The following is a 22,020-nucleotide window of genomic DNA, read 5'->3' as shown; positions in this document are numbered from 1 at the left end:
GTTGCGGTTGTTTACGACATTGTTTTACGCCAGTATTTTTACGACACTGCACACGGTTCCTCATCACCCTGGATCAAGATGGCCTCGTCGTTTTGGAAAGGTGTTGTCGGCGTCGGTCTTTTTGCCTTAGCCCACGCAGCTTTCTCCGCAGCACAGCGTAAGTTCCCGCGTGAGAGAGGAAAAGCACGGGTCTCGACATCCGCGTGTATTTCCGGAGAGCTCCGGTGTCACCGGGTCGGGCCATTAAACAGCAGGTGGGGCCTTTCGGTCCCTACGGCGAGCTAACCAGATGCTAGCGCAGCTTAGCCCCGTTTACAGGGATGAAATACTGACATATTTATCAGCGGTTGGTGTTAAAATGTCATATCGTTTTGTCTGACCAGCACAGTGCTGCACATTACAGACGGAGCGATATCTGCTTTGTTTATTTTATTTTATATGTTTTTCTTCTTCCCCTTTTAGATCGATCATACATGCGACTCACAGAGAAGGAAAACGAGACACTACCAATTGATGTGAGTGACTTTCATCACAATGTTACACCAGTGCTCATGCCATCATTATATTAACTTTTTTTATTATTTATTTGTTTGCAGATTGTATTACAGACCTTATTATCGTTTGTAATGACCTGTTATGGGATCGTTCACATTGCTGGAGAGTTTAAAGACATGGACGCCTCCTCAGAGCTCAAGAACAAGTGAGTTGTGTAGCAGCACCTTCCTTCCTCCCTCGACAATGGGGGTTGTTGGTGTGCTCTGTCACAGGGGAAGCACGCTCACCACCTGCACTGCATGTAGTCTGCCGTGACCTGGATCAATTCCCACAGACACACACACCGAACCTCCCCTGAGCTGCTGCTGTTTTTGGTTCACACTTTGGACAAGAAAGATCATAATGAAATGTACTAGGTGCATCGAAGAAACATTCACAACAACAAAACACAAGGCTTCTATACATATAATTAATATGGATGTGAAGACCAAATAGTTTAACTACAAATACCACTGCTCATATTTTTTATATCTGTCATAGAGATGAGATTTTATTCTTAAATGTGTCCCATGTCAACAGGAAAATGGTAAAAAATGTGTGCAGCATGAGAGTTATAACTGCATTGCTATATGTGTGCCACTGACTGCATGTGGTCGCAATGGCAAAGATCATTAATCAGTAGGTTTGCGTTTGTGTGTCAGCGTTTTGATTCCTAAAATTCAGATAATTTTGCCCCCGGTGTGCAGAAACATGTGATGTCCTGTATGACCCCCGTGCATTCACAGTGCACCTTGCTGCTGTAGTCCTACATGCAGAAGTGTCCGTAGTAATGTTGTAGTGGAACAACATTTGTACAGTTTTCTCTCTTTTCATTTTCTTTCTTCTTTTTCCAGAACATTTGATACACTGAGGAACCACCCGTCCTTTTACCTCTTCAACCACCGGGGCCGGGTGCTATTCAGCTCGCCGGAGGAGGAGCCATCCTCTGCGCGCAACCAGCAAGCGAATCCCAACCCCATACGGCTACGCAAGCTGGAGCACTTGCACTGAGACTGGCCCTTCATGCCTGTAACGACTTCCACGTCAGATAAGATTTCTTTTTGTTAGACAGAAAGACGGAGGGAGGCAAAGCGAGAAACTCACCTTCCTCTACGTTAACTTTTATTTGTACATAAACTAATATGCTCTCCAAACATGCATCTCTGTCCATAAAAGTGGTCACCACGACATTCAACACTGACTGTGCCAACCCTTCAATTTTTCAAGCAGATTTGTTTGTATATACAGTATGTAATCGCTTTGGAGTCTTAAGATACAGAGACATTTGGCCCCCTTTTTTTGTCCTTTTCTGAACTGAATTGGGATAACGCTGTCCTTTGTATATCCTTTGAATGAGGGGCATAAAAACGCCGGTTTCGTTACGTTTCATTTCAACCGCACATCAGTCTTCGGCAGCTGTCGGGGCAAAACATTTTTGCGACCCTGAAAATGAGTTTTGTTGTGTGAACCGAGGACCCTTTATTTCCTTGATGATTTCCTGGAAGCATGAAGGCTCGTCTGTAAATCCTGTACGCATTAAAGAGGTTCGTTTTGAGGCCACAGGAAATTAACTCAAGGTGAGATGGGAGAGCAGGAAGCGTTAGATGGCCGTTCCACTGATACTGTGAACATTAGGGCGAACTAGAAAGTAATGGTACATTAATTTGGGTAAAGTTTTTTTTTTTTTCCTTCATTTTACATTTTGTTAAGATTCAACAGATGTTTTTAATTTAATAAAAGGCTTACTGATTTTACAAGGTGTCAGAATCCATTTTTTTTTTTTGCCTTATGTCTCACAATTAAAGGCTTTAGTATTGCTTTAGCCAGACGAACAAATCTCTGCTGCAAGCTGTAGGGGCCAACGGACAAAAGCTGAACTGCATCCGTTACAAACGGCCCTCCCATCCTGCCTAATCAGTGCAGAGAAATTGGTAACAAATCCTAATAGTATCGCAGATTAAAGTCTTTTGTCCGTGAGAGGGCTGTAATTAAAGTAATGCTGACAATGCAGGGATGTGCCTGTGACCTTGTTGCTGGACTGTTGCGTCACAAACATTTCCACCTGATCAGTTGCTGGCGTTGGCCACTAGGTGGCAGTGGTCTGCCGTTTTTTTTTTCAGGAATTTGCACCGAATTAAGACGTTTTAATTAGCTGTTAGATTTCAGCAAGTGTTTTATTTGCATGTCTCCTCATCTGAGGTGAGGTGAGCTTCAAATTTAACCGATGGAGGTTGTTTCTGTTGGACTTATTGGCCCATCTGATATAGTGCGTGTGAACTCATAGCTGAAGATGATGACTTCATTGAAGGGAATTCTCACTTTTCTTTTTTTAATTTGATAATGAATACTGTTAAAACCTTATTTCTTTGTTTTGTCGCTTGAATATAAAGATGGAAAGGCAGAAGAGAAACATTTCTACTCTGTAAAAAGTTTGTTTTTCATGCTTTTAGGTTTTTTTCCCCTCATGAATTACTGAATAATTTAATCTTTCGGCTTCTGTTAAAGTTAAACTTTTGTTGGATTGGTCCGAAGTAGACATTGCTTTGTTTAAAGGAGTGACGAGTTAAAGAGGTTGTGGACTGCTGCAGTTAAAGCAAAGCTGTACCAGAGATACTCATAATGCAAAACTGAATTGTTTTGTTATTGTAGGATATTAGATGTAACCTCTAAATTTAAATACTCACACTGACACGCACTGGGGTTACCATTCAGACTGGTTTATTTTTTGTTTTGTAAAAAAAAAAGAAGCGTAGATTCATAAAACTTTCAGTTTTATATATGTATTTAACAGTTTACAAAATTGACTTTAGACATTTCATTCAAAATATTTCTTATACTCTGAAATAAATTCATAAAAATAATCTATATTCCTTATGAACATTGAAAAGTAGTGTACATCTGTCATAAAAAAACAAAAAAGGAAAACAAAAGGAGCGCTAACTTGGGTTTTTGTGAAAAGCAGCTGTTCAAATCCACAACTGTCGACTGAGCTCGGACAGATGCACAAATTCCTCCCAATAAAGTTGTAACTCCGGGAATCAATGGAGTGTCTGTGGAGTACTGTGTGGGTGTGTGTGTGGGTGTGTGTGGCGTAAACTAACTGGATACCAACGGCTGCATTCATTGAACTCATGTTCTATTGCTGTAAGTTTAATGGCAGGTGAGAGGATGTCAGTATTTCATAGTTATGAGGAGTCCACGTTCAGTCCAAAACCCTGGTAATTATGCTTGAAAATATATATATATATATATATATATATATATATATATATATATATATATATATATATATATATATATATATATATATATATATGATGAGAATGAGGAACTGGTTACAGTCTTACAAACACTTTTCAGACCAGCTGAAGAAAGGTCTGCTCTTGAAGAATAACAGGAATGTGCCTGTTCGTCCCATGCACACAGCATAGTGTGTGTCTGTCTAACGAAGTCTCTGTGTGTGTGTGTGTCGACTACACAACGTGCCGGTACAGACAAAAGCCATATGGATGTAAGGCATCTGTCAGTATGGAGAGGATAATACTTCATCCGCAGTGGATCCGTCCTGAAGACCTGAACCCCTTGATCCTTCGTCTCTAACAGGATGTGATGTAACAGCACAGGAACAGTGGGCGCGTCTGCTATCAGTGCATTTTCTCTGTCCCCTCGTTCGGGCGTCATATCCAACAGTCCACAAGATACGACGCTGTTATCGTTCAGAGTGATGAAAACAAATCTTCGTCCCTAACTTGCGTGGTCATTGGGAAGCTGTGAGGATGTCGCCTGCTTCTGCTCCAACTCGGTGAGGGACGTCTCCAGCTGCTGGATCAGTACTCGCTTCTTGAACCTGCGCCAGAGACAAAGCCAGTCAGAAAGAAGCAGAGAATAGAGGGAGGAAGCTGCATACTGGCATTCGGGGATAATACATCTACAGTGTAAAAGTGAAATGCAATTACACAAAGTGTTTATGGAGAACAGTTTTGTGACATGGGCATTGTGAGGCTTTAGCTTCTTCACCCTAACCTATACCTCCAAGTACACAACGAGTCACAGCTTCTTACCTGACGGCCTCTTTGATCGCATGTTGGATGAAGTACCTTTGAACATTAACTGGACCTTTCACCTGCTGCAGGAGGCCGAGTATTGCCTCATAGTCTAAAGGAAACAAAACCACACAGAGATGACAGTCAAATGTGACACCAACGTCACCAGAGTGGAATACCGAATGTGAATGTAACGCGTCACGCTGACTCACTTCGCCCCGGTTTGCGGACCTCCTTGATGATCTGACTCCTCAGCTCCGCTTGGCTCCCATCCAGCGGGGCGATGAATATGGTCTCCAGCGCCGCGGGCTCGGCGTCGGTGTCCTCTTGCAGGCTCTGTGGACTCAGTCGGTCGCTGTTGTGTTCCTCCTCCAGCATCTGCTCATCGAGACTATCTTCCGCCACCCTCTCCTCCGTCATGTAGACGTCCTCCTCCGGGTCTGTCGCTGCCAGCCCGGCCTTCTCCTCCAGGCTCACCGGAGATGGACTCTCCGCGACAGTGTCCGCCTCAGCGGGCCAGATCTCCCCCGACTCGGGCTCAAGAACCCCGTCCCCGTTACTCTCGGTGACCTCCACGTTGTTGTCGTCCACTCCTGGGGGGTTCAAAGACAATTTGAACTACCGTAAACGTTGGGTTACAAGCTGCTTCTACCGTCGGTGGGTGTCCCCGCTATAACCAGCTAGCGCTGCTGCTAGCTCCCCGCTGCTGCTGCTGCTGCTGCCTGGGCGTCGAGCCAGGGCTGGTCCCGCTAACCTTCGGTGGTTGTCGGGAAGCTAGCAGCAGCGCAAGCTGGCTACAGCAGGGAGCTAGCGGAGGCAACTACCGGAGGTAGTAGCGGCTCGTAACCACACTTTTTCAGTACTATTTGGTGCCGTTCGGGCAATATTTTCCTCGTAGATGCACGTTCAGGATAACTCTCTCTCTACGTCCATCTTACGCTCACCTTTGTGCTGGGGGATGGGTTTGAGAGGGTTCTGCTGCTCTTGAACCCCGAGCGGACTCTTTCCCGCCACCACGTGGTTGGGGCTCGCAGGCGGAGTCTGCGGCCGCCGCAGTAACGGGGACATGCTCCGCCTTCTCTTCATAGTAGTGCTCGAGTTGGCGTCGATGGAATTTCCTCTCTTCTTGTTTTGAGGGCCCGCTACGAACTCATCGGCCTCGTCGATCATCATCCCCTGAGAAAACACAACGTTAAAGAACGAAGGGGACTGATTTTTAAATGCCGACGTCTCTTTAAGAATGTACTTTGTTTACCTTCTTATCCTGCTTGAACGGATTCCCAAACGTGTGCAGGCGTTTAGGTTGGTCGGGGTCGATCTCTCTCAAAGGAGACGGCATCATTTTGAGGTATTCCTGATAGTTTCCCATCTGAGCCACTGGGATACTGTGCAGATAGTCTAACAACCACAGGACACTTATTAGAATTCACAAAATACTGAATTACACAGGATGTCCCATAGATGTTTCATATGTTTTTTGGGGGGTGAGATTGGGTTTGTACCATTCAGTCTCAGTGCAAAATGAATGTGCTTCGTACAATATCAAGAAATAGATCTTCTGCATATATATGTATGAGATTTATTTCAACATTATTAACCATTGAATTGTAAAAAACGAGCGCTCTTGAGCACTGCTTTCATCCGGATGGGGGCAAAACAATAGAATCCTATTGAAACTGAAATAACTTCCACCTTTAGAAGTTTCTTTTTTAATAATTTTCATACCTTCGTCTTGCCCCCGGATCAGTTTTTGCGACGTCCGCAGCAAATTGGAGCGCATACGGGTGAGTTGATCCAGAAGGTTTCGCCTTGGGATGTCATAGGCATTTCGATAAGCCTGAGGTTTCAGATCCTGTGAACAAACATCAGCATATCCAGTCAGAGAAAACCCTCCAAACGCTGCACTTGCCAATGGACGACAGCAGATGTAATATATGTTTATACTTCATCTTCTTTTGGCTTGTAAAATAACATCAGTGCATGCTTTTCTGCAGATAAAACACGATTGAGAATATCGCCCTTTTTTTTTTAGAAAGTTACCTTGTTGAGCAGTGCGATCTGGAAGCCGGCAAACTCTTTGAAGTTCATGTCCACCAGGCGAAGGGGCCCCTCCCCGGAGATTCCCTGCAGCAGCTGTTTAAAGTCCTGCCGGTGGGCCAGAGAGAGCGACGTGGAGTGGTTCTTCACCTTTATGCCGGGCTCTTGTGGAGCCTTCTTCCCCACCGACACGATCAGACGATCTGATTCCAACTTCGCCTTTTGGACCGACAGAAAAGGAGGATGTTGTTTAGAGCGCAGAGCCACAAAGCGTTTCGGGGGAACATCTTTTCCTATTTCCAGAGTCTTTACCTGCTGGCTGAGCTTCTTCAGGTGAGAGATGACGCTGTAACTCAGGCCACAGTCCATGCTGTCTGCAATAAGATTAGGCGCGGCCATCATCCTCAATGCCTTTTTCAAGGGCTGTCAGAAGATGTCAAGAGGAAATCAGGGATGTTAGTTACATGCAGGGAAAAATAAGCCATGTACTGAACTTTTACTCAAGGCAGCATGAGAGACTTATTACGCATGGCTTTACCAAGAAGAAGTACGGAGGCATTGTCTTCAGGTAAGTCTCAAAGGCCTGTCGCCACTTGAGGTTTGGTTTTAGTTTGTGCACTTTAAACAGATCATCTGGAAGGAGACAAAGAGAGGGGGAGAAGACAGTTTTTAGCATTCTGGATCAGTGACCAGTGAGCCATCCATCTGCACCTCTGATTATTATTCACTCATCAGTATTCAGGTGGGGAGATACGCTGCTGTTTATCCTGCTAAATACCTCTCTAATTAGCATTATTAGAGATTAACTGTTTTTTAAGCCTTTATCTTAGGATTCCCAACATGAAACAAATAGGCTCGGCCGCTATTATCTTCACGAATACAGAGACAAAAAGAAAAATCAGAGGATTTCAACATAACCAGTCAAATAAAATACACACCATCAGTCTACTCCAGTCCACTACTCTTGAGATACTCGGATCCAAATTCAGACACACATCGCATGCTGGTGTGCAGTCTGACTTCCACGTGATAGGAAGGGTTTTCTACCAGTGGCTGAGATTCCTAGTCCTCCTCAATGTTTTTAGAGACGCTCAAATACATTCTTCCAATAAGTAAACAGTTTCCAACATGTCCGACAAGAATTTTTCAATGTCCCGTCTGCCCCTTTAGACTTGTTTCAGAGGGGGAGAATCTTGTGTAATCTGTCATTGAATTGACTATAAAGCGTTGCACTGCTCTCTTAGAGAGATATGACGTTTTCAATGTTTTCTTTGACCCTAACCTGAAAAAAGTCTTTGTGATTTTAAGATATTTGCTGCTGAAGGATTTTCTTTTTGGCTCTTGAAAGGAATTGTCCTCAGTACTTGTTGAAGATTAACTGTTAACTGAACAGGAAAGTCAAACCTCTAAATCCAAGATGGCTGCACCAGTAAAACAGTAAAAAATAAGCTGTAGTAATATACTATATATTTAACGGCACTTCTGTCAAACTTGTGGTCCCATTAAATCATTACATTCATTCATCATTACATGTAGTACCACCGTAATGTGTTGTTTTTGGACTGGCATTGCTATAAAATATCAAAGCCAGCTAAAGCAAACCCCATTCAGGTTTTCCGAGTTGTTGTGCTGGAGCGCAGTCAACTCGGGCGTGCATCATCTTTAACAGCTCTTAATTCTGATTCACGAGGTCCACGCAATGCAGCAACTACTTATGAATCCAACCAAAAATGATTGGGGAGAAAAGATTGCGGAGGATAAAGTGACCCAGAAAAGAAAAGCTTTTTAGCTCTGACCTACTGACCCCAAAGTTTTTTTTGGGCCACTTTACAGCAGAGAGCTGGTGCCATGATGTCTTACCGAGGAGTGGAAGAAGCACGGGGTAGTTGTAAGGCATGACAAACAGGTTGACACAGGTCAGAGTGGTGCTGGCTTTCAGGTAGCCGAATGGCTGTCCCAGGTCTGTTTGCTTCCCGCTGCTGTTAACAAACACCTGAGGACAACAAGGAAAATGACAACTCATAAAGTCATTTCAGGAATGTGAACACAAAACATTCACAACAGAGGCCACGCCAGAGACGGTGAAAACAAGCCCACGGAGCTGACGTGTGCGCGGGTGTCTATCATACCTGCCAGCACATGTGCGGAGACTTCCTTTCCAAAATGTACTGGGTGAGTGGAGATGGCTCCAGTTCATACTTGTCAAAGGGAAGCTTGTCGATCACCATGGGCTCACAGTCCACACAGGAGAAGCGCACCACGGGGTGCGCAGAGCGCGGCGGCTGGGAGCAGGAGATGGAGAGGATAGAAGACGATTTTGAGACATACGCATGTGGCGTTTTTCTTTACAAAGCGACAGATAGTTGAAATCTCAGGATGAGTTTGTAGAGTCAGGAACTAGGTCGTATGCCTCCGCCAACAAGTTTACATCCCTGTCTGTACAAAATACCATCAATTCCTTCTGTTCGATATTTGTGTGAAATTGTTAAAACCAAAATAGTGTTTTGTGAAGTCACAGTGACATTTGAAATTCTGTCAAGGCACTACTGAGATATCGTGTTCACGAGTATGAACCGGACAGAGACAACCCTAAAAAAAAATGAAGAAGATGCCTCCAGCCACAGCTACCGCCGGAGCAGAGGCATAAAAACAGAGCTGACAGTTTAAAGAGAGTAAGAAAGGCAAATCAAACAACACAGACGAGGTAAAAGTGATAGTTCTTCACGGGTTAACCTGCAAAAATGTCACACTGAGATGTCGGTAAGCCTCGCTGCTCACCAGGCTCGGAGAATTCTGGTCTGGCCAGAAGGACTCTGGGATGGGCCAGTGCCCAACCGGCACGCCCGTCTTCGGGTTCGGTCGCACGTAGATGAGTTTGTGGCAACTGTGCCACGGCTGACTGCTGAAGGACGACACGGGGCGACTCGACTCCACTGAGTTTTCTGTAAAAAAAAAATAAAAAAATACATTATACACAGCAGAACACATTTCTCAACCCGATTTCTAACACGTGAATTTGAGAGAAGCCGCTGTCGAGGATCCAAATAAACTTTCATCTTTTCATGAAATATTTGTTACGCTCTCTCAATAACCCCTGTTTGAATTTATTTGAATTTTTAAACAAATGTATATTTCATTTGAATCTTTCCTTTCAGTCAAATGATGTGCTAGTCGAATTATCGCGGAACATTTCTTTACACAGACACTCGTAGTCCTTTATGGCTGGACACGCACTCAGTTCTCCTTTTAATGCAAAACTGCACCGTGGTGATCCAAGATAAGAGGAGTCTCTTCTGCTTTCAGCTGTTTCACTGCCCACAGTATCTTACTGTATGCAATGTGTGGAGATAATGTGCTCAGAAACTCATGTTTTACGCACTTGACTGGGCTCTTAAGGAGGAAACATTTTGGGTACATCAAAATGTAATGACTATGTAATACAAGTCTGTAATAATTCATAATAATAATTGTGAAGCCAGGGATGTAGATCTGTGAGTCCATTCAGTGAGCCACTCACCGTCCCCAACCAGAGGCGGATCTGGCCCCGTCTTCTCGAAGTTAATGACGACACCGCTTTGAACCTTTTGGACCAGAGACTCCAGACACTGGTTCAACATCCTCTGTGTCCGCACACAGTACGATCGCCCTGAGAGAGAGAGAAAAAAAGGAAAGAAAAATTTCTCATGTAATAGAATGAAATATGAGCGCAGGGCGTGCAATGATTCTTAAAATGAAATACTGGCCCCCGGCGTCGCGGGGTGGCCCCGAAGTGATTAAATGGCGAACCTCCGGTGACTTCACACATCTGGGTGATGGCGGACTCGTCCGTGGGGACGCTGCCGAGCTGCTCCGTGTCCGGCGTGGCGGCTCCTGGCAGCCTCAGCACCAGCGCAAAGAGACGCTGGTCCCAGCGAAAGGGCTCCTTGGTCAGCTCGCTGCCTGCCAATGGAGAGTTCAGAGGCAGGTGCAGCTGCGAGGCAGACGGGGAGAAGGGGGGCCAAGAAAGAAAAAGCATGATGGGAGAGAGTTGGACGTGTAAAAGCCGTTACAGGTCGCCGTGCTTAGAAACCGTACTATTCAGGTCAATTGGGGCGGATCGCATTACTACAAACAGCAAACTGCCACATTTGTTTGTGCTCTCACCTCATCCGGCACCCCAGCGCTGTGCGTAAGCTTGTTCCCGTCCGTGATTGTGATGATCACAGATGGCTCCAGGAAGAAGGGGTTACGGCCCTGAGGCGGAAACAGGTAACATTCAGCAATTAACAGCGACCCCATTTTATCCTCAGTAGTCTGCTTTCTTTTCATTCCGCGCTTCTGTGCGTCTCAAAATAGATTCCCATCTCCTAAAAACATAACTGGTCTCCCGTGCTATTTGAACAGAAGGGCTAATAAAGACAGAGTATTAAGAACGGTATTAGCTTCACACCTCTGGTAACCTCTTGAATAGTAATGTGAACTGTCTGTCGCGGCCGGTAATCTTTGCCTCGTGTCAGACTGCATCTGTAAATCGCAGAGAGTCCTTGTGTTACTCGTTATGGACGGAGGCCTCCACCACTGTGCTGTGTGGGTCAGCCTTGCCTAATTCACACACAGAATGCCTAAGTAGACTCTCTCTCTCTCACACACACACACACACACACACACACACCCGCCGCACAGACCTTGTGACAGTACTTGAGCAAAGCGGTCTTTCTCTGCCTCCGCGAAGAAACCAAGTGCGTGAGGAGCTGATGACAGCGCACCGGTAATCGAGGACAGCGGAGTGGATTAAGCTGCGATCAAATGTCAATATTCTTCTCTGTGTCTCGAGGTGAAGGCAAAAAGACATGCCAACTGAAGGCTTGGCTACTATCGTTTACAAACCTTTCATTTATCCAAGGAAAGTCCACATAGTGTACCGCCTGTGTTGGCCGTACTCAATTACTAGCTGATACACAGGGACTGTTTTTTTTCTTGTGGAATCTATTTTGTGTCTAATCCTTAATTTGAAAAATCCCATAAGGCAAAAACTAAAAAAAGCCAATACATATTCTTTTTGACGATCAAATTAACTTCATAATTTATTGTTCTTATTAGAAACAAACCACTAAATGTGGTACGTCACTGTCTTTTATGTGTTATCTTACTTTCTTATGTATCAGGTATTAAATGTCGACCAAATGTGTTTTCAATCACAACCACAGATAAAATAAGTATGTGTATATACAGTTATAGTATTTGATCTGTAAACACTGTGCGTATTGATTTACATTAGGGCTGTGACTAACATCTTTTTCATTATTGAGTAATCTGCCACGTATTTTCTCAATTAAACGTGTCAGGAAATAGTGAGAAATGTGAAATTGGTATCTTCAAAAACAGCTTAAACTTGAGACCGTGTAGCGATGGGACCGCACCCATCTTCAAACTAGGCCTTCATTTTGTTCTCAAGCACACATCTGTAAAGTCGAGATAAAATCTGTCCACAGACACAGATGTCGAACCCTCTTCTGTCGTAGTTCCTTCTGCAGACATTTTGCCACAATGACCCACACACACTACTGTGAAAACAGCACTAACCGTACACGCTGCTGCGGCTGGTAATGATTAACTCCATCATCTACTGCTGCCATGGAAATGCATGATCGGATGGCGGAGTCAAAGTACCTGTCCGTAGTTGTCGATGCCGGAGACGAGGCGGTTGAGGTTAAGCAGGTCGAAGGCGGTGCGCAGGGCGTGACCTAATGTGGTCAGCCCGGACGCCTGCAGGTTCTTCAGCTCGCACATGAAGGTGGCGTGGTTCTCCTTCCAGCCTGCCTGAAACACACACATTGGTGTGCTGAACAGACCACACAGCTACACAGCTACACAGCTGAGGAGGCCTGAACTTACAGTGCATGACGAGCAGCCTCAATCCAAAATAGATACACACCCACGGATAACCATACCGTGTAATTACAAAGAAAAACCCAACAGGAAGTTTTGTTTGTTGACAGCTACAAAGTGATTTGTGTCGAGCATGCGACTGCCACCTTTGCTGAATATATATCTTTGCAACCCACTGATTGTGTGCAACGTGACATAACATGTAACCATAAAATGAGATCAGCTTATGTCAAGCTCTGGGAATGCAAGATAAATTTGTTGAAATTCGGGCCGACATTTGGAGCTGGATGGTGCTTTTTAAGAAAGAGTTAAATGTCATACATGACAAGCAGCCAGAAATACACTTCCCACCGCCCTCCATAATGAAGATATACTCCCACGGGAGAGGATGTGGGTGTGGAACTGGTCGCCGACTTTTCTCCAGCTGGGGTCAAGTACCTTACTTCTGCAGCTTCATGCTTAATCTAAGGATGACCTGCAAGCTTACCACTTCCTTTAGCGGGGAAAGGGAGGAGGGAAAGGCTGAAGACATACACACAGAGAGAGAGAGAGGGGGAGAGAGAGAGAGGGGGAGAGAGAGAGAGAGAGAGAGAGAGAGAGAGAGAGAGAGAGAGAGAGAGAGAGAGAGAGAGAGAGAGAGAGAGAGAGAGAAGCACCAGTGTCTACGTGTGTGTTCTGTGAATCAGGCCAGTGGGTGGATTTTTGGATTATCAATAATGGGATATCCTTCCAAAACCACACATTTTCGTGGAGTTTCTAGGAAAAGCTCAGCGCTGTGGTTGTGAATAAATATCACACAAACAATGTCACAAAGCAAAACTAAGAGTGGAAACATACATAGTAGAAAAGTAATAATCCAGGCCTATACCCTCATGTAGGCCAGTGAAAATGTACGTCTTTGCTTGCACTTAATAATTCAGACAACCGAATATTTCTATTTTCCTCTCACACAACCTCCTTCTCTCTCCCCTCTACATCAACAATTTATTGCCTCTGTAACTGTGCAATCAGAGTAGCCCCATTCAGTATAACCTTGTCCTTTCATCATAATCCTCGGTGCACAGCGCCTGCAGAAACAACAAAGGACAAGGCAACGAAGACAAAGGGAGGAAGAGCAGAAGGAAGAGGAGTTGACGAGTAGCACTTCTTGGATCTAAACCACACAAGACTGTTTCAGTGGGACGCACGAAGCAATGATCTGGACTTAGCGATTACTGCAAGGTCAATGCCTGAATGTAGAAGGAAGCATCACATGAATGACTGCACTGGAATCCACTCAGAGCATGTTGTCATGACCCCGGTCCTACACATGTCCTGCCTGTAGCAATATGCAATCATGTTGCAAGTGCTGTGCCGTTGAGCTCAAAACGGTCCTTTTGAGGTCAATAAACTACCACGTGTAGCCCGACAGATATTTGACTTCTTGCACTGCTTTAAATATTAACACAAAGCAAGACTTTGCATTAGTTGAAGGGGAAAAAACACTCAAAAAGTCGAAAGTACACTAAATTGTAAAAACTGTCACTAAATTGTACACTAATTTTTACTATTGTAAAAAAAGTATGATAATAAATGCTGTTTAATAGTCGACAAAATAAAAGTACATTGTCTTAAAAATGCTTTTGCTCATTTATCAAAAGTTATAAAAGGTTATATTGATTTATTTCTTGCTTTTATGTTAATTAGAAGCTACTTCCTAATGCCTGGGCATGTAAAAGAAAAGTGTAAAATATTATACTATTTATCATTTAGTAAGGAAAAAAACTAAAGCTGTTGTGGGACTGTACTTATGTTACATATAGAGAGGATTATAAAAAAAAGGGAGTTAACTTGTTGTTACGAATATCTTTTGATTTGTACAATACTCTCAGACTTTTGCCTCTGTAGTCATATTCTAAGTCCCTGACCAGCTACGACTAAAGATGATTTAATCAAGTATTGCCTGGCTCTGGTATTCTGTAACTTGCCCATGAAGCATACAAAAACAACAAAAAAAGACTAGGAACAGCAAGGAAACTATTTCATATGTCTTCACGTAATTTATGCCGTGGGATGGAGTAAGGACTGCGATGCATATTGTGTTGAGAGGAGTAGGGTGTTGTTTGTGGACAGGGATAGACAAGAAGAGAGATTCCTAAAACGGACCGGCTACTAAAGCAGATGAGGGACTTCAGGAGTTTGTGTGGATACTAAGGATTGTATTTTATTGGGCTTGAAAATCTCTGAGAGAGATGTGTGCCAGGTCATAAAACAAGTCAATTGATTGTTGGTGGGCATAACTTTGCTGACATGAACCCCCCTGAAAAATATTGCAGTGATTCACATGTTTTTTGTTGCTTTGTGGCCTATGTGTATGAAACATTAGGTGTTTGTATGCTGGGCCATAATGCTCATATAGTATCGGTATGACAAATAATTATCATATGAATAATGATAATTTTCTTCCAGCGAACTCGCATAAAAATGATGAAGAGGGCTGATCAACTTTCAGCCCCTAGACTGGCCAATGACAATGCCCGGATGATGCGAGGGGAGGAGTCGAGAATGATTGGCGGGCTCTTTAACCAATCGAGACATTGTACGTTGAAAAAAAGAGCGACGTCACCGGCGATAATAAATCTCCCCGCCTCCATCTCAACGCCCGAGACTTTTCTCAACACAAAAGCAAAATGTCCGCTGGATGGTCGGAGGCAGTGCGGCTCCGCGTCTGCGGTTATTCGGAGCAAAAAATTTGCCGGTTTTTTTGTCGCCAACGGGAACCTTCCAACACTGACTACGAACCAGAAGGACAATAAAGTCTCACTGACAGAAAAATACGTTCGACTGGTCAAATGTAAACATGGTATCAGTTGCTAATTACCTTCACTCCGTATGGCGGATCATCGAATGTAACTAGCATGTACCTGTCGCCTCTACTAGCCGGGTCTCGGGCACGCAGCTGTCAAAAAAGAAAGCCAAAACAACATATATTAATTTCGACCGACCTTGCCCAAGGAACCCTAAGCTCTCCGAAGCCGCATACTTGCTGAAAAAAGTCGGGGTAAAATAATTCTTTACCTTCATAAAGACCTCAACCGCGCCTTTAGCAACGTCCAGATACGTCGTACCCAAATAAGTGCGCTGATTCATAGAGGCGGACGTGTCTAACAGGAAAAGTAAAATAGGCATTTTAAATGTAAAGCCGCAGTTGTATGCTTTTCTAAAATTACTGTTATCCACATGTGACCAATATCGTGCGGCCAAACAGGTCACACATGTGTGTATATATTTGATATAATAAGCCCCCCCTCCAGAAGAGGGCCGTTGCCTCTGCTCTCTCCCTATCTGCCTTCTAGAGCTCTGTCTCGGCTCGCGCTGTTCAACTTCTGCTCCGAACCGAACGGAACGCCCCGGTCCCTCCGCCGCGACGCCATTGGTCGAGCCCGGTTCCATTGACCACGCCCCGTACAATATATAAATATATAACGAGGATCGAGATGGCGTGTGTATGGTATTCAGTACGTCAGCCCACCGTTTCAATTGTACGTATGCTAAGCGGGCGGGTGTGCTGAAGCATCGTGCATGGCTCTTGTGTGTATGTTGATATATTTAATTCCTGACCACTGAGGAGTCTATCTGAACTAGGAGAACTGATCATGTGGTTGCTGTATATGTCATATGCACAGACCTCCTGACATTTCTTAAAGCGTCTTGCCCAGTTCCCTCGCATCCCGCCCCCCTCACATACTCTCTCTCTCTCTCTCTCTCTCTCTCTCTCTCTCTCTCTCTCTCTCTCTCTCTCTCTCTCTCTCTCTCTCTCTCTCTCTCTCTCTCTCTCTCTCTCTCTCTCTCTCTCTCTCGCTGCGTTCAATGACCCTCAAAAGGTGCGTCTTTCCGACTCTTAACACAACACAACAAGAACACGTGCAGTTACGTGACCTCAGCAAGTATACAACAGGTTTCAGTTGGACATTTTCTTGAAGTCTTTGAATCAAGTGTTGTACGAATGGCGAAATGCTGTAATGGTAGACTAAAGTAAACGTGCACATTTTGGTAAAAAACTGCGTAGAGATAGAAAATACACATCTATAAATGTTCAAATAGACCCTTATATCTATATTACAGTGGATTCGTAGCAGTGGAAAAGTCACTTACAAAATCAAGCCTATAAAACTATAAAAGATACCGCCTGATCTGTCTGTGTTCTCATGATAACTAATAAATCCGACAGCACATGAGGGCAGCATCGCTGTTAAGGGTCTTCTTGTTATGCCCTTTTAACACGTAACCAAATACTCAACCATTAATGTACACCTGACTGCCAATGTATGTTTGATATACATTCAGATTATATATTAAAAGAGCTTAGAATAGATACCTCATAGATATAAAGGTCACTGGAAAGTCATAGTACCCAAACCCAGACATAATGCCTACCTCCAGATGAAGCCTGAACAATTTGGGTATGTATATATATGTTTGGGATTTGGGACATGCACAGGCGATTCAACATCAACCTAAATATGAAGGCTTTTAATTTGTGCAAGGTGAAATAGCCTGATAAACAATGATATCCTTTCTTGATCCTAGAGGCGAAACACTTAGAAAATCAATGCACTTTAATCTAGTTAAGTATATATCATACAGTAGCTAAATGTGATCATATTTTGTAGCTACTTTTTATGACTAACAATGCCTGTAAGTCAGTTAATACCTTCCAAATATAGCTTTGCCGAATTGGTATGTGTTCATGACGCTTCTTACGCTTCCACGAAGTTATTACAAACATCTTAAGCACTTTACGTCTGCTTTGTTGACGTCTTGCACGCAATTCGCCCTCCGCCATCCCAGCATGCACTGCGAGATCTGCAGTATATTATTGACAAAGAAAAACGGCCGAAGAGAAACAACAACAGGGTGGGATCAGAAGCAGCAAGCCCGGTACTTAACCTTTACCTGACACGAACACTTGTGCCGACAACAAGGTAAAGCCTCGCTGTCTCGACACGAAACCACTGTGTTTTATTTTCTGCGGTGACACTGCGGGCGGACACCGTTAAGTGGCTATCAGCTAACATCTTTCCTAGCCGGCTAATGCTAGCTAAGGTTCACACTGTCGTGTGATAACTACGTGTTATTACTTTGTCACGGCGAACAAAACTGTACAGTCATGTTAGATATACACAGTCATGGTCAAATGTCTCTAAATCTCCGAGCTGCTACATTTGTCACCAACATACGTAGCTAAAAGACCTCATAACGTTGTCTCCTATGATTACACTGCAGTTTGAGGTAGCTTACGTTTTAGCTTACACCACGTCTAAATACGAGTATGAAGATCACGTACTAACTGAGTTAATACACCATATTTACTACACAACCACCTCATTAATGTTGAAGCTATGTTACTGCATGTGTAATGAAATACTCGTGTGTGTGTTTGTGTACATGGAGTATAACATGTGTTGCGACACCACAAAACTGGTTCCTTGAGCCGTGTAAACACCATCAGGACACGTGACCAGCCACATGGAGTTTAAATTCTGCTGTTTGCCTTGTTGAACTTAAGTTATTTGAACTTTAATAAGTTCCATGAACTTGAATTGCCAACCTGCCTTCAACCATTATTGAATTATACTCATTCGGCCATTTAATCTAAATGATATACCCATAATAATCATGCATTCAAAGTGGAGTTGGTTCGTAAAGAAATGAATGTTAGCAATTAAGTGTACAGTTTTGATAAATGTATTAGAAACCATTACTAGTATGCTGTTTAATAAGTAACAAGAAATGATGAAGATTAACTGAATGCCTCGATTGTCATCACACAAATTGTTCAACAATATTTGCTTTGTCCGTTTAGTGCTCCTCACGCTACACACACACACACACACACACACACACACACACACACACACACACACACACGTCATTTACATATTGTGGACTTCTGGGGTGTTAGTTCAAGGATGGCTTTAGGGTCGAAACTGTTTTTGAGCCTGTCGATGTGGTCCTTAAACACCCTGAAGCGTCTTCAAGGTAGCAGCAGAGTTAAGAGATCGAGGTGCGTTGTGTCCTCCACAATGGCAGCGTGATCAGAAGAACTATTTAAGCAAGGGTGGCGGATGTCCAATTATTTTCTGGGCTGTGTCTGTGACTCTCTGGAGAGATCTTTTTTCTGCTCCTGAACAGTTGGCACACCAACCATACTGTAATGCAACATGTCAGTACACTCTATAGATCAGTGGTGGAAGGGCACCAGCAGCTTCACTGACAGGTTGGCTTGCCTAAGTGTTTCTGGAAAATCAAAGTGCTATTGAGCCTGTTTTTCTTTTAACAAGGCAGTGGGATTGGTTACAGATTGAGTTATAAAAAAAGTCAGTATTATATAGCGTATCATCCTTAGCACCATTAATATAAGCGACTGTGATTACATTTCTAAAACTCTTAAATAGCAATGTTAGCATTGACCTCTGAAGTTCAGTATCAGTTGGGCTGTAGTTGAATCCTTGGAAGTGAATGAAATGAGCTTCATTGTGTTTGTCACATGCAAACCATTCAGATGCAAAGTTACTACAAACAACAGCTGCTGGATACATAAATGTTATAACAATTGCAACATTTCCTCGGGGAATGTCTTGGATAATCATTTTTAAGTGTCACAAAATGCAAATACGTGGCATGCTAAGGCCTCTTATTATTCATCACCTGTGTCTCTTCACAGTAACGCGGCATGGCCCTGAGGCGATGAGAGCGAGAAGTGCCGTTTCCACTTAACGGGAGTTGAAGCAGCGTGATAGTTCGTGGAAAGAAGGGTTGGGGGGCCCAGGCAGACCGTGGACGGGGAAGGGGAAGAGCTCAGCTGGAGCCAATGCAGCAGCAGCAGCATCGACAGCCTGAGCTGGTGGAAGGAAGCCTTCCCGTGTTCGTGTTCCCCACTGAGCTCGTCTTCTACGCTGATGAGCAGACGTCTCACAAGCAGGTGCTCACCCTATACAACCCCTATGAGTTCGCCCTCAAGTTTAAAGGTCAGTTGGCATCAAGTAACACAAGCCGTTTGAGTTTCCATGTGTGCTGTACTGTTTTTGTTGTTGTTGCAAACAGATAATGTAGATCATCTGTGTGTTGTTTTCACTCTCTTTTTCAGTGCTTTGCACAGCGCCAAACAAATACACTGTGGTTGATGCCACCGGAGCGGTCAAGCCACAGTGTTGTGTTGACATGTGAGTTTGTCTTTGTGTGTTTAAGATTAATTATTTTTGATAAAGCACTAAAGGGAATATATGTCTTATCTATGAGCTTGTTCCCATGTGGATTCCCATCCATGTTTTGTGTTTTTTTTTATTGTTTACTGCTTGCTTTTCATGTATTAACCTTTAAGTTTGTTGGGCAAAATTGACTGTATGTTTTGAGTCAGATGGCTGTTTACACAGCTGACCCCCCCGCCATCTGGTCATGCAAGGAGTCGATCTAACTCTCCGTGTCCACACAGAGTAATCCGACACAGAGATGTGCGCGCGTGCCATTACGGGGTGTACGACAAGTTCCGGCTGCAGGTGTCGGAGCAGAGTCAGCGGAAAGCCCTGGGCTACAAAGAGGTGACGGCCACGCTCCGCCCCTCCGCCTCACAGGAGCCGTCGAGCCACCGGTCCCAAGATGAGGAGCGCAGACTCAAAGAGCAGTTTGCGGTCAGCGAGTTTTTCGAGCAGACGGCGCCGTGTCAGACAGGTAGGGCGACGGGCTGTTGTGTGGTTTCACCACCAGATGGAGCCAAATGCTCATAAATGCTCAGGAACTTCATACTGGACATTGATTTTCTCTGTCTACCTACCTGTCAGTTCTAGTATATATTGTTTTTAAAGCCATTGGGCTCACAAACATAGTACGACAATAATAACACGCAGGTTGTGATCACCTTTATGCAGCTAGATTGGTTTGTATCATGTATTTTTTTGCTGATAATGCGATTTACCCGTTAGCTGTTCAGATAATCAGAGTTCCCATTTTATCAGCTCAGATGTCATCTACCCGATCTTGGCTTGTTTGGCTAAAACGCTCTTAAACTATAGTCCCTTCCCGCTCACTAAAATTCTTTGCCATTACATGTCGAAGGATAGTCTGACGATTTGCAATCTATCTTGTATTCTCAACACATCTGGTGAAAAGAGCAACCTACAACAATAAGTGGATCTCACCAACATGTACGTGTGTATTGTTGTCCTATATCTATTAAAAGCACATCAGCGCTGCATTACCATGACCACGCACTGGAGTTTATTCTGAGCCAGTCCCACATGCACGGTCCTGCAGATGCTAAGTAGTGAACAGAAAATAGTGCCCAAACAAACGCACCATTTACTCCTGTATTGTTATTTCAGATCTGTATTGTTAGTCATAACCAATTTGCTTTCATCGCTTTAGCGTTACATGAAGTATTGCACACTAACGCATTGATTCCAGTTTTGTTTACATCCTTTAAATCGCTTGTTAACCACTGGGTTTATGTGCATGTGTGTGTGCGCCTAACAGAGAGCCGTCCTGTTGCTGGGGGCCCCAGCCTGCTGACGGTGCTGCTTGGGCTGGTGTGTATGGCCGCCCTGATGCTTCCGACCTTGGGGGAGCAAGAATTTACTGTGCCTGTCTACCTCCACCTAAGTATTAACAAGAAACTTGTAGCTGCTTATGTTCTCGGTGAGCAAAAATACAAAATGAGGTTGCGTTTTTTGTAGAAAACAATTAAAGAAGTTAAATGTGAACTAGAGTGTTTTGTTTCTCGTTGTATGCTAGGTCTTCTTACTATGGTCATCCTACGCACTTGAAGTGCTGCAAACTGAGCGGAGGGGGAAATGATCTGAAGACGAAGAGGACGCCCTTACACCGGAGGCTCCGCTCCGCTCCAGAGTACACGGACAGCAGAGGGTCGTGGTACTTACCGAGTTAGCGCCACCCCCTGCTAAAAAATACATTTTAGCATTCTTGTTTTCAAATCCACGTATTTGTGTTTATACGTACACTGACGCAAAACTGAACTGACACAAATAGAGGACACCTAGGTCAAAAGAATGGCAGCGTGAGAGGAGCCGTCCCTGTGGAGCGACACGAGGCCTCTCGAAGTGTCGTTTGAGCTCAGGCTCCACGTATCCGCATTTTTATTGCCATTATGTACCAGACTATGATTAACTCGAGTGAAGGAATCTACATGCAAACATTACACATGTATATAAAGCCATTAAACTTTTGTTATGGTATCGACTTGTAACCATCATTATATTGATGCTTTAAAAATCATATAGACGCTGAGGACTAAATGCAGTTATGTGTTGATACTTTTATCTGGTTTGAGTTTTTACAGGATACTTTTCAATGTCACCAAAGCAAAAAAAACCTTGTGAAGACGGTGGTCTGTTCGCAGTGCTATATCGATGCTCCATCAAACGTTTAATAAAGTCTCAATACAGCTGTCTGGTATAAAATGTATAGAGGAGGTTGTTTTGGAGGACATCCACGCTGGGCTAGGAGGGCGTCGGGCACTATTCTACACTTTACATTCATGCGT

At 43.9% G+C, this 22,020-nt stretch overlaps 3 protein-coding genes across 4 annotated transcripts; 2 read left to right on the top strand and 1 right to left on the bottom strand.

Moving 5' to 3' along the window:
- The first annotated feature begins 66 nt into the window (after positions 1-66).
- mmgt1 (membrane magnesium transporter 1) lies at positions 67-3,586 on the top strand. Its single transcript, XM_068583092.1, has 4 exons — positions 67-157; positions 463-515; positions 597-700; positions 1,389-3,586. Exons 1-4 carry the CDS (start codon positions 79-81, stop codon positions 1,543-1,545), a joined length of 393 nt encoding a protein of 130 aa, XP_068439193.1. The 5' UTR covers positions 67-78; the 3' UTR covers positions 1,546-3,586.
- ints6l (integrator complex subunit 6 like) lies at positions 3,289-15,828 on the bottom strand. The gene is made up of 18 exons (XM_068583044.1): positions 15,540-15,828; positions 15,343-15,420; positions 12,264-12,413; positions 10,758-10,847; positions 10,401-10,584; positions 10,132-10,260; positions 9,393-9,556; positions 8,744-8,896; positions 8,475-8,607; positions 7,153-7,247; positions 6,927-7,037; positions 6,618-6,833; positions 6,303-6,429; positions 5,833-5,975; positions 5,522-5,753; positions 4,790-5,170; positions 4,596-4,689; positions 3,289-4,381 (listed from the first exon to the last, which is right to left on the bottom strand). Exons 1-18 carry the CDS (start codon positions 15,648-15,650, stop codon positions 4,279-4,281), a joined length of 2,694 nt encoding a protein of 897 aa, XP_068439145.1. The 5' UTR covers positions 15,651-15,828; the 3' UTR covers positions 3,289-4,278.
- On the top strand, positions 15,371-21,937 carry mospd1 (motile sperm domain containing 1). Of its 2 annotated transcripts, none has more exons than XM_068583080.1 (6): positions 15,371-15,522; positions 19,189-19,492; positions 19,612-19,687; positions 19,957-20,192; positions 20,994-21,155; positions 21,252-21,937. In XM_068583080.1, exons 2-6 carry the CDS (start codon positions 19,336-19,338, stop codon positions 21,281-21,283), a joined length of 663 nt encoding a protein of 220 aa, XP_068439181.1. In that variant the 5' UTR covers positions 15,371-15,522; positions 19,189-19,335; the 3' UTR covers positions 21,284-21,937. The 2 variants fall into 2 exon arrangements, with proteins under 2 accessions (XP_068439181.1, XP_068439173.1); XM_068583072.1 differs by lacking the exon at positions 15,371-15,522 and adding an exon at positions 17,309-17,446.
- Positions 21,938-22,020: the final 83 nt, after the last annotated feature.

This window comes from Clinocottus analis, unplaced genomic scaffold, assembly GCF_023055335.1.
Source record: "Clinocottus analis isolate CAN_PGR_092001 unplaced genomic scaffold, fCliAna1.0.p SCAF_10, whole genome shotgun sequence".
Lineage (NCBI taxonomy): Eukaryota > Metazoa > Chordata > Actinopteri > Perciformes > Cottidae > Clinocottus > Clinocottus analis.
The sequence above is the reverse complement of the archived record's forward strand: the minus strand, read 5'-3'. Positions and strand labels throughout refer to the sequence as shown.